The sequence below is a fragment of the Ursus maritimus genome, unplaced genomic scaffold (assembly GCF_017311325.1).
Source record: "Ursus maritimus isolate PB19 unplaced genomic scaffold, ASM1731132v1 scaffold_67, whole genome shotgun sequence".
Taxonomy (NCBI): domain Eukaryota; kingdom Metazoa; phylum Chordata; class Mammalia; order Carnivora; family Ursidae; genus Ursus; species Ursus maritimus.
The window spans coordinates 22,946-36,457 of record NW_024426852.1 but is presented as its reverse complement, the minus strand read 5'-3'; the positions used below and the strand labels follow the sequence as shown (position 1 = coordinate 36,457).

Sequence of the window (13,512 nt, the reverse complement as noted above, 5' to 3'; positions counted from 1 at the left end):
CAATTGAGCTAGAAGTTTGTTAAGTAATGGTGAAAAAATAAACTATTACGGATTTTGCAGGTCATTTTTAAAAACTGAGTTGACTTCTATTGTGCTTTTTAAAAATACTGTCTGTTGCATGGTTCTAGATCATATCTTCAACCCCATGGAATATCTTCCTATATATGGGCATATATGTGAATACAGATCCTTTCGTATACCATTTCCCGGATATAAAGTTACTCATGTAGTTTCTTATTATTGTACCTTTTTATTCCTAGAATTTGTTTGAAATCACAAAAGAGAAATGAAGAACTATACAAAACACATAGAGTTTATCCTTCTGGGACTGACAGATAATTCTCAGTTACAGATTGTACTTTTCTTATTTCTACTTCTAAATTACGTGCTGAGTATGATAGGAAACTTAACCATCATTGCCTTTACTCTCCTGGATTCTCATCTCAAGACCCCAATGTATTTCTTCCTCCATAATTTCTCTTTCCTGGCAATTTTATTCACAAGCGTTTGCATCCCCAGATTCCTAATCACCATTGTAACCAGAGAAAAGGCCATTTCCTATAATGGCTGTATAGCTCAGTTATTTTTTTACATATTCTTGGGGGTTACAGAATTTTTCCATCTGGCAGCTATGTCCTATGATTGTTACATTGCCATCTGCAAACCTTTGCATTACACATCCATCATGAGCAGCAGAATTTGTCATCAGATTGTACTCAGTTCTTGGGCAACTGGATTCCTGGTCGTTTTCCCTCCAATGATTTCGGTTCTTAACCAGGATTTCTCTGCTTCAACTACCATTGATCATTTCATTTGTGACATTTCTCCTGTCCTGCAACTTTCTTGCTCAGACACACATTTACTAGAACTGATTGCTTTTTCTCAGCTGTGATGATCATTATAGTCACATTGTTATTAGTAACCCTTTCTTACTCTTGCATCATCAAGACTATTCTAAAAGTCTCTTCAGTTCAGCAAAAGAAAAAAGCCTTTTCTACCTGCTCTTCTCACGTGATTGTTGTGTCCATCAGTTATGGTAGTTGTATATTCATGTACATAAAGCCATCTGCAAAAGATGGATAGGGAGGGGAGAGGCTGCAAGCATAGAAATCACTAAAGACAAAAGGATCAGCTTATGAGAATTTCCACAGATAATTTTAAGCATGGCCTTTTATGGGAACTGCTAGTAAATAACTGAAGCAAAGTGAATCAGGAGATGTGAAACCAGCACCCTGACTCTACAGACTGTATTCTTTATCACTATGAGATACTATCTCTTTTTTTCCCTTACCTTATTGAAGTATAATTAACACTGTTATATTAGTTTCAGGTGTACAATATAATGATTCAACAGTTCTTTTTTTTTTTTAAAGATTTTATTTATTTATTCGATAGAGATAGAGACAGCCAGCGAGAGAGGGAACACAAGCAGGGGGAGTGGGAGAGGAAGAAGCAGGCTCATAGCAGAGGAGCCTGATGCGGGGCTCGATCCCATAACGCCGGGATCATGCCCTGAGCCGAAGGCAGACGCCTAACCGCTGTGCCACCCAGGTGCCCCTCAACAGTTCTATACAGTACTTGGTGCTCATCAAGGTAAGTCTACCCTTATTCCCATTATCTATTTCACCCAGGCTCCACCCACCTCCCCTCTGGTGACCAGCAGTTTGGCCTCCCTATTAAAGAGTCTGTTTTCTTCTTTGTTTCTTTTTGTCTTTGTTCCTTCATTTGTTGTTTCTTAAATTTCACAGATGAGTGAAATCATGTGGTATTTGTCTTTCTGTGACTAATTTCATTTAGCATTATATTCTGTAGATCCATCCGTATTGTTGCAGATGGCAAGATTTCATTCTGTTTTAAGCCTGAATAATATTCCACCGTATATCATAAGGGTATATGCATACTAGGATGGTAAGATAGCAGCCAGTGTAAGTACACTAGGAGAATAGAACAAGAAATTTGGTCAATTGTATGAAGTAATACTGGAAATATTAGAAAGATCTCCGTGTGCTCACTAAGAAACTTAAATTTTATTTTTTTGTAAAGATTTTATTTATTCGACAGAGATAGAGATAATGATTCAACAGTTCTTTTTTTTTTTTAAAAGATTTTATTTATTTATTCGATAGAGATAGAGACAGCCAGCGAGAGAGGGAACACAAGCAGGGGGAGTGGGAGAGGAAGAAGCAGGCTCATAGCGGAGGAACCTGATGTGGGGCTGGATCCCATAATGCCGGGATCATGCCCTGAGCCGAAGGCAGACGCTTAACCGCTGCCACCCAGGTGCCCCAGAAACTTAAATTTTATAATGAAGGCAAAAGGGAGAGATGGAAAGCATTACAATTACTGTTTGAGTCACAAAAATTCCATTTACAAGCTCTGAAAACCATAACTAAAAGTTAATTTTTAAATTCAACTTAATATCAGTGTCTTCCCTCTCTACCTAACTCCAACACCTACCTCATTCTCAGGACTCATTACCATCTATCTGTTGCTGCTCTCAACCTAGCTTCACCTTAATTCTGGTACATTTGCACAGTTCTGATATTAAGAGGTAAAGAAATACCAGCACCCATCAGAGCTGGCATTACCAAAATAACACACCATCTCTTCGGATCCTCAAATACCTCTTCCGTGCTCTACTGCTGTGGGATCGACCTCTTCTTTCCCTTCCCAGATTACTCTTATGGTCCAGGGGTTCTCCGTATAAGCTTTAAGACTCTTCTGTATTTCTACAGGAAATTCAATACAGGAAAATTTATGAAATACCAAATGTTCTTTTTCGGTTTCCTGCCACCATTAGGCATGAGAACACCTTTCTTCTAATTGTATACCAGTCTTGAGAATGCGAAAACTATGTGACTTTCTAAAGCCCTTTTAGCCTGTGCTCAATGAGCAACTAATTATTTCCCACTATTTTCCTCCTTTGATCTCTACAAGGAAAAAAAAACTGCAAAGGTCTATGTCGTTTTCTTTCCTTCTGTTATTCTGGCTCCGTATCACTGGAAGATAGCAGAGGGCCCCAAACATACAAATCTCAATCAGAATCATCAAATTCTCTAAACTAGACTCCAACTCTCTTACCCCCTGCTAAACAAATTTCATAAATTCTTGAAGGATGAAAGTCTTCTCCTTACTCATTACTCTGAATAAAATATTTATTGCCTGAAAATATCCCGTTAATCTTAATGCTTGATGCATTTGAAACTTAAAATCCATAAATATATTCCTTCTTCTACTCTTCACAATTCTTACTTAAAGCCAAAATGAATTAACTTTCATGTAACTGAGAAATAGATGGAGAGTTTTAAGGAAACATTCAGGATGGGATGAATATCAGTTAATAACAGTTCAGAAACATTTTTCCTCAACACATAGGGGAGAATTAATCACATCTGGGCTTTTAAAAAAAATGATGTGATTTCACTGATTTTAAAATATTGAATGGAGAAGCAAAGACATATGTTAAATGTATGTTAATATGCTTTTGCAATATTTTAGCTACGAGATAAAGACACCCAGAATAAAATTAGAATTGCGAGTGAGAAAGTAAAAAAAAAACAAATTAAGAAGAGAACCAAAATGGCAAGACCTAGTGACGAAATGGGAGTAAAGTAAAAGGAACAATAAAGAATGTCCTTATATTCAACTTAGGGTTGACAGGGAAGGATATGCAATAGTGAGAGGCACACTTAAAATCCTGAAATGTGCACATCTACAGGACTCTCAAAAAGAAATAATAAGATAACAAAATAAGAAAGATCAGTGTAGTTAATGAGTGTTTACAATATTCCCAATGCACCTGTATATATTTATCTATAGTATCTAATTTTATCAGTATAACCCTAAGACATAAATGTTACCTTTACCTGAATTTTGCGCATGGGAAAAAGCACAAGATAAAGAAGTTAAGCAAATTGCTCCAAGACACTCAGAAAGGAAAAAGGGAAAGTGTACATTCAATCCCTCTAAGTCTGATCTAGATGCCCAAGAATAAGCTCAACGTTGAAACCAGAACACTGTAAGATGTATTTTTCCCTGCAGATATAAATTTACGAATTCCCAGCCTAATTGCAGTCACCTTACTTATAAGAATCACCTCACTTATAAGAGAGAGTGAAAGAAAGTATTTTCTAGAGAAGAGATTTCAGATGCCTAAACAACCATAGGGATTAGAAAAAGAAAAACCACGAAAGAGTATGAAAAAGAATAGACAAAGCAGTAGGAAGAAATTCAAGGAAATGTGAAATAGTGGGAACTAAGCTGTAAAGACTTTCATAAGTTAGCATTTTATAGTCTCATATGCCACAGAGTTTGAGGTAAATGAAGACTGAATTTCATGTTATGAGTGAAACAAGAGGGAAGCTGGTGGTGGTGATCTTGGCTAGAGTAATTTAAATGGTGCAAAAATCAGAGGAGTTGACTACAAATGGAAAATAGGACAGAAGAGACAATTACTATGTAGGTGAAATTTAAGTGAAAGTGTGGGATTTTAAGTAAGAAATGGCTAAAACCTCTTAAACCTGATATTGCTAAGTACCATTTATAATAAGGTGGTTGATTATATTTCAAACTGACACAAGGCTAGCCAAAAACAAATGAAAAAACAGGATTATGCCTCTTCAAATCTATACACATACTCCTAATGTTCCCTTACTTCTCTGTATAAATTTTGAATCCAACACATTGCTATGCAATACATACAAGGAGCAATATGTCATTGTCAAATGCGTTTAGAATGAAACAACAGAAATTGAATTTTCATATCAAGAACTTCTTTTAATGAGAACCCTTTGATGGGAGAAGAAGAGCAAAAGTTCTCAAGAACAGTAGTAGCTAGTTAGAGTATGAGAGGACTTTCACTGCTGATGAAATCTAAAAGTACTGAATGAGAAAGTACAAGCCCACACCTCAGCTTGCAAGCTGGGGAGAAATTCTTAGCAAAAGGATACCCCAGAAATCATCAAAATCTATTCTATAAGAAAAAACAAAATACAGCCAAAGGTAAATATTACAATGCTAAATATGTACCTTTAAAGTCAAATTTCTATGGTGAAAACCTGAAAAAAACATTGTGTTAACACATTTAAAAGAATCTTTAAGAAAATATAGCCAATAAAAATGTATTTTGTTTCCCAGTTTAAAAAGTCTTGAACACACTTCCAAGAAGATGGTCTAAATAAGCTGACACAGGATAAGCTATGCAATAAGTAGTCATTGCCTGTTTAATAACTAATACACATGTAAACTTTAATACTGGGATTATCTTGCCAAAGACCAGTGTTAGTTTTTCTTCAAAGTCTTCTCTGCTAGAAGCATGTCTGCAGATAGAAAATTTGGGGAGGGCAGAATTATTGATTCAAAAGCAATTTATTGAGAGGATTTTTTTTTCAATGATGTTTATAAGATGATACATTGAACTGACACCAAGTATACCTAAACTGTAGGTTTATTAGAAGCAGCAACAGAAAGTATGTGATTCAAATGTGAAGACTCGGTTTGTGTGACACAAAGAGGTAATCAAACGTTATTGTGTGTTATGCGTACTCACATCTCAACTAACCAGTGTATAGGAATCACTCTCAGATTTACTTCTCTTGAGGTTACACACTGGCCAGGACTTTGGAGCTCTTCATATACTCTTCCTCATCATTTCAAGCAGATTGGGCAAAAAACAGTAGTCAAGGATGAGAAACCAAACATCAATAACGTTCATCTTCTGGGACTGACAGAGGACCCCAACTGAAAATTTTGCTTTTTATCTTTCTGTTTCTTTCCTACGTGCTGAGTGTATCTGAAACCTAACCATCATCACCCTCACTCTGATTGATCCCACCTTAAAACACCATGTATCTTTTCCTCCAAAATTTCTCCTTCTTAGAAATTTCATTCATATAACTGCTTGTGTCCCCAGATTTCATACAGCATATCATCTGGGGACAAGTCCATTACCTATACTGCTTGTGCCAGTCAACTGTCTGTTACAGACCTCTTTGCAGTAACAGATTTTTCTCCTGGCCACCATGTCCTATGATCGCTATGTGGCCATCTGCAAAACCCCTGCATTACACCTCATCATGAGTCACAGTCTGCAGGGAACTTCATCCTCTTCCGTTGGTAGCAGCACTCATCATCATCATTCACACGACATCGATTAGCTTAATCATGGATTCACATTTTGATTTATTTTTGCTGTGACGCATCTCCTCTCCTGAAGATCTCTTGCTCAGACACATGGTTGATAGAACAGATGGTTATAGTCTGTGCTGTGTTGATCTTCATCGTTACCCTCACTTGTGTAGTTCTGTCCTACATTTACATCATTGGGACCATTCTACGGTTTCCCTCTGCCCAGCAAAGGAAAAAGGCCTTTTCCACTTGCTCCTCCCACATGATTGTTGTTTCCATTACGTATGGTAGCTGCATCTTCATTTATGTCAAACCTTCAGCCAAGGATGAAGTAGCTATTAATAAGGGGATCTCACTCCTTATTACTTCTATCTCACCAATGTTGAATCCCTTTATTTACACACTGAGAAACAAGCAAGTGAAGCAAGCTTTTCATGACTCAATTAAAAAAATTGCATTCCTTTCAAAGATGTAAAGGAGAAATGAGTCAATGCATCCAACTGAAAGGAAGGATGAAGAGCCCCAAAACCTGAAGCTTCTAATACTATTTGTCTTTATATCATTTATTCTGCAGTCATACGGACATTCTCACTTTCTTTTTAAACAGCTAACTGTGAACCCTATTCCATTTTTACTCTCTACTAAAACTTAAAGTCTTACAGAACTATCCCTGTGAGTTAGTTAAGGGGACCACATTCACAGTTACCTCTAGTTAGCCTAAATGGGTGAAATTATGACCCATACTAAAGTATCCTTACAAGTAAGTACTGTTAAATTTAAGGGTATGAATGTTCTGTCTGACTCTTGGCATCATCTTCCTCAGACACCCATAAATTCAAATCCAGGCTAGAACAACCATATGAGGAAAATAATACTAAAAATAATACACACAAAGTTGTGAAGTTACACAACTACCCACCCCTCTTTCACATCTCCTGGTCCTATAAACCTTTCCAGCTAACAGAAAGGCTGTGGAAGTGATTTGCACCATTTCTAGACCTGACCAGTAAAACATCTATTATGTGATTCATCATCCTTTTCTTTTCCCCACCTACCAGCCAGATGCCAGGTTTAAATGTCTTTGTAAGCTTCACATTGGTGATGAATGCAGTTGATTTTCCATCTCAGCTATAGTCAATGTTTTGTTCTTCTTGACCCTTCATGTACATTGATAGGAGTAAAGTATGTAACTGTATCAGAAGGAATAGATTCAAGATGCTCTACAAGGGATTGTGCACATGGATGTGGTCCCTCAATCTCTTGCAGATCCCCTAAACTCAACCGAGGGAGTAAATTTAGCCCCCTGTACAAAGATTTCCCATTCTAAATCACAATCCTCACCATTACCTCTAGTTTGCCTAAATGGGTGAAATTATGACCCATACTAAAGTATCCTTACAAGTAAGTACTGTTAAATTTAAGGGTATGAATGTTCTGTCTGACTCTTGGCATCATCCTCCTCAGATACCTGTAAATTCAAATCCAGGCTAGAACAACCATATGAGGAAAATAGTACTAAAAATAATATACACAAAGTTGTGAATTTCTACTACTACCCACCCCTCTTTCACAACTCCTGGTCCTATAAACCTTTCCAGCTAAGTGCCCATACTACTTCCTCTCATCTTCACTGTGAGGAGACAATTATTTAAATAAATAAAATTCTAGACTTTTGTCAACCACATTTTTGGAATAACTAGTGTTTAAACTGCCCTTTCCAATTTCCTAGCAGTCCATTGCATTGAGAGCATTATGGAATATAATACATCTATATAATGTTTTGTTCTTCTTGACCCTTTATGTACATTCATAGGAGTAAAGTATGTAACTGTATCAGAAGGAATATATTCAAGATGCTCTACAAGGGATTGTGCACATGGATGTGGTCCCTCAATCTCTTGCAGATCCCCTAAACTCAACCGAGGGAGTAAATTTAGCCCCCTGTACAAAGATTTCCCATTCTAAATCACAATCCTCACTACATTTGGAACTCTAACAAGCGAGGATAAATTGAAAAACGTGAATGAGCATTTTAAGATGTGCATGTTGATTTAAAGTGGCTTTCTCACACATTACAATTGATATTTCACTCATAATTCTTTAGTGACATTCTAATAGTTGATATTTTTTTCATCCTACTCTTTGAAAACATGTTTCTCTGAAGGTCTGTCCTTAATTAATCCCTTTAAAGGTGAGTTCACCAGGTCACTTCTTCCTTTCTGCTACCATGCACCCTGCCCACTGGTCCTCATTCCTCTCATCTTCACTGTGAGGAGACAATTATTTAAATAAAATTCCAGACTTTTGTCAACCACATTTTTGGAATAACTAGTGTTTAAACTGCCCTTTCCAATTTCCTAGCAGTCCATTGCATTGAGAGCATTATGGAATATAATACATCTATATAATGTTTTGTTCTTCTTGACCCTTCATGTACATTGATAGGAGTAAAGTATGTAACTGTATCAGAAGGAATAGATTCAAGATGCTCTACAAGGGATTGTGCACATGGATGTGGTCCCTCAATCTCTTGCAGATCCCCTAAACATAACCGACGGAGTAAATTTAGCCCCCTGTACAAAGATTTGCCATTCCAAATCACAATCCTCACTACATTTGGAACTCTAACAAGCGAGGATAAATTGAAAACCTGAATGAGCATTTTAAGATGTGCATGTTGATTTAAAGTGGCTTTCTCACACATTACAATTAATATTTCACAAGTAATTCTTTAGTGACATCCTAATAGTTGATATTTTTTTCATCCTACTCTTTGAAAACATGTTTCTCTGAAGGTCTGTCCTTAATTAATCCCTTTAAAGGTGAGTTCACCAGGTCACTTCTTCCTTTCTGCTACCATGCACCCTGCCCGCTAGGTCCTCGGTCACAGCTTTGATACATTAACACCATTAAGGCCAGGCTGTCACCGCTCTGCACTCCACACCCTGGGGCCTAAAATGCAGCTATGACTAGACTGCACTGGTCTATGCCCAGCCCACTGAGGCTCTACTGCACCCTCCCTGGAAGTGAAAACACTGCACCCCACCTAGTGGACCGCTTCACACTCATTTGCAGATGCAAGTCTTTTCCCACCAAAGCCAGTTTGAAAAGGCTGCAAGAGGCAACTGCTCCCTCAAATTTGTAGACATCAGTGCAAAGCCATGATGTTTCATAGAAACATGAAAAGGCAAAGTAATATGACACCATCAGGGGAGCACAATATTTTTCCAGTAAGTGCGACCAAACACATAGAAATCTATGAGTTCTGTGTAATAGAATTCAAAATAATTATATTAAAGGGGATGAATAAGTCGAGAGAATCTAAGTACAGTATGGATAATAATTAATAATACTATATTATATACTTGAAATTGGCTGAGAGATCTTAAGCATTCTCACAACAAAATAAAAAATTATATACATATAAGGTGATGGATACATTAATAACTTGATTGTGGTTTTCGTCTCACAATGTTTATGTGGATTAAATCATCATTAAATCATTACATACAATTTTATCTGCCAATTATTCCTAAGAAATCAGGAAGAAAACACAGACACATATATACGAAAAAATAACCATTTGATTAATACTAAAAATAGAAATAGAAAGGCCCATGAAATATAAAAACAGAAGAATCATAAAAATCAGGGAGGTATTTCTGAAAACTATCAACAGTAATCATTTTGCCTTTTCTTTCATTAAAAGCTTTTTTCTTTTATATTATCTGAATAGTTTTATTTCCACTAAGCATTCATTACACATTTTACAAGATTAATAAATTAGAAGAATTGTCCTTATCATCTTACAAGTACTTAAAATGATGTTGAAATAAAAGAAAAGAAAGTTCCCTTTGGCCTTGTAATCTGGTACTTATTATTGCATACCTGGCCTATTTCTGATGTTAACGTTATTTGTATCTGTGTCTCTCAGGACATTTTCCCCAGATCTGTTTGCTCCGCTCTATAGTCCCAGAGTCTTACACAAGAGATTCATTAGTAATGTTTAGGTCATAACCACCAAGAACATATGTGTTTATTTCACTTAAATGAAAATTGGGTCAATTTTGTCAATTTAAAATATTTTCCTGTGCTAGAAATATCAGAATATCAATTTTTACAAAAACAGAGATCCTTAACTACCCATTTAAACTATTATAAGCTTTGTAGTTAACAGGGTAAAGGAAATATTTCCTGGGCTCACAAGGAGGCAGGCCTCTTGTTGAAAAAGTCTTCCTCTTATGCAGATGGTGGACCACTTAGTGAAAACTGCAATTGCTGAGCTCTCTGTGTAAGTCTGCAATCACAGAATGAGCAATCAGGGCCCACCCACTCATCTCCATGATAAGACATTCCTGGATGACTTTTTTCGCCCTCCTGAACTTAAGAGTTCAGTACACCTCTGAGATCATGACTATCAGAAAAGGGTTTTTATTACCTTTTTTTCCTTCCTTGACTCTAGAATGATGTTTTTTCTGAGGAAAGCATCTAAAACGAAATAACGGATATGATGTGTTATTTTAATAATTAGTGAAAGGTTTCAACAACCATTAATGAAGTGTGACTTTCAGTATGAATGACAAATATGATAGTCACTGACAACCTGTTTTATGTATCAATATAATGAAGAACATCTCCATGCCGTGGAATTTGGGGGACATTCCTAAGCATCCTTTGCCACAGTCTCACCCTCATTTTAAACAAGAACTATGCAAAAAAACAAAATTAAAAAATAAACAAAAACTATGCATAAAATGTGTATATTTTATCTCCATTGAGAGATTTATTTGCTGACATTTTGTCAGTGGGTGACCCTGCTCACAGTCATTTACATTTTAATGTTAACTCTATTTTTAATCTCTGTATCTTAATATCAATGTCAATTTCATGACAGTGTTCTTAATAATGTGAAATATTAACAGCTGGGAGAAGATGGTGGTAATTTTTAGGAAAAGATACCATCCTCAGTACACGCAGCTGAAAGAGGTGCCTTAGGATGAGTTACTTTTCTGGAACTGTGGTGTTGGGAATTGAGGGGATGTGTCTGGGCTGAGATACAGTTCCTGTCTCTACCACCATTGGAACTGCTGTGGTGGCCCTTATCCTGGTATTGAGGTGCGGAGGTAAACAGTGACCTGTTCTTACTCTCATTTTGCTTTTCTTATTCTTTAGGCTAAACTATGGGACAAGGTACAAAGTGGAAGCAGATATCTGCCCTTTCTAATTATTAAGAAGGAAACCTTTTAAAGCAACCAAGTGAAACTCCATGCAGCCATCTAATGAGGCCTCTCAAGCAAATGCCTTTTAATTCAGCAATGGGGGAAAATGACCAAGTATGCAATGATTGAAGATAGGGAAAACTTGAGATAGCTGATATGTAAGTAATAAGATTAGACAAATGGCCAAAAATATAATACTAATTGACCCAAAGAACTTCAGATCATTGAACCACTATGTTTTATATCTGAAACTAATGTTATATTATGTGTCAACTATACTCAAATTTAAAAAATTTTATGAATAAATAAGGGGCTCTTGGGTAGCTAATTCAGTTAAGTGTCCAACTCGATTTCAGATCAGGTCAGGATTTCATGGTCCAGGGATCAAGCCCTACATTGGGCTTTGACGAGGTGCAGAGTCTGCTAGAGATTCTCTCTCTCCCTCTGCCCTTACTTCACCTCGCACTCTTTCTCTCTCTCTCTTTTTCTCTCCCTCAAAATACATGTCCTTACGATTTTAAATAAATAAATAAGTAAATAAATAATATTTTTTTGCTTTAATAAAAAGCTAACCATCATCTAAGCTTTCAGCAAGCTATCATCTTTATGCTGGTAGAGGGTTTTTCCTCAGTGTTGATAGCAGCTAACTGATGGGACGGTGGTTGCTGATGGTGGAAGTGACTGTCACAATGTCTTAAAATAAGACAACAGGGAAGTTTGCCACATCAGTTAAGTCCTTTTACAAACAATTCTCTGTTGTGTGTGATGCTATTTGATAGCACTTTACCCACAGTATAACTTTCAAAAGTTGAGTCAGTCCTCTCAAACTCTGCCACTGCTTATCAGCTAAGTTTCTGTAATATTCCAATCCTTTGTTATCATTTCAACCATCTTCACAGCATCCTTACCAAGAGTTGATGCCACCTCAAGAGACCAGTTTCTCTGCTCATCCCTAAGAAGCAACTTCTCATCCATTAAAGTTTTACCATGAGATTGTAGCAACTTAGTTATATCTTCAGGCTCCAGTTCTAATTCTTGTTCTCTTGCTATTTCCACCACAACTCTATTTACCTCCTCCATTGGAGTCTCATCCGCCTCAAAGACATACATGAGGATTAGTATCAACTTTATCCAAACTCCTGCTCATGTTGATATTTTGACCTCTTCCCATGAATCACAAATGTTCTTAATGGCATTTGGAAGGGTGAATCCTTTTCAGAAGGTTTTCAATTTGTCCAGATCCATCAGAAGAATCATTTTTATGACAGCTTCAGCCTTAGGAGATGTATTTCTTAAATAATAAGACTTGAAAGCTAAAACTACTCTGTGATCTGTGGATACAAAATGGATGCTGTGTTAGCAGGCACAAAAACAACATAAATCTTATTGTAAATCTCCATCAGAGCTCTTGAGTGACCAGATGCATTGTCAATGAGCAGTAATATTTTGAAAGGAATCATTTTTCTGAGCACTAGGTCTCAATAGTAGGTTTAAAATATTCAGTAAACCATGTTGTGAACACGTGTGCTATATCATCCAGGCCTTGTTGTTCCCTTTCTCGAGCACAGGCAGAGTAGATTGAACATAATTCCTAAGGGTCCTAAGATTTTCAGAACGGTCAATGGGCACTGGCTTCAACTTCAAGTCACCAGCTGCATTAACCCCTCACAAAAGAGAGTCAGCCTGTCCTTTGAAGCTGTGAAGCCAGGCATTGGCTTCTCCTCTCTACTTAGGAAAATCCTACACAGCATCTTCTTAGAAATATAAGGCTGTTTCATCTACACTGAAAGTCTGTTGTTTACTGTAGCCACCTTCATTAATTATCTTAGTTAGATCGTCTGGACAACTTGCTGCAGCTTCTATGTCATCACTTCCTGCTTCACCTTGTACTTCTATGTTATGGAGATGGCGTCTTTCTTTAAACCTCATGAACCAGCCTCTGCTAGCTTCCAACTTCTTTTCAGCTCTCTCAGGCTTCAAGAATTAAAGCCAATTAGGGATAGATACATGCTCCCACCTACATAATTATCAGGACCATTCTCAAGAAGTTATTACAAAAAAACTTTCTAAACATCTGAAAAATGCAGCCCGTGCAAAAATAAATGTACTTTATTTTTATATGAAGACTAATGTTAGAGCACCAGAGATAACATCTTGAATAAAATTT

General features: G+C 36.8%; 1 protein-coding gene across 1 annotated transcript; it reads left to right on the top strand.

Annotated features, from left to right (window-relative positions):
- Positions 1–286: 286 nt before the first annotated feature.
- On the top strand, positions 287–6,601 carry LOC121101160 (olfactory receptor 6C70-like). Its single transcript, XM_040623740.1, has 2 exons — positions 287–880; positions 6,257–6,601. The coding sequence occupies exons 1-2, from the start codon at positions 287–289 to the stop codon at positions 6,599–6,601; spliced, it is 939 nt and encodes a 312-aa protein (XP_040479674.1).
- The last annotated feature ends 6,911 nt before the right edge of the window (positions 6,602–13,512 follow it).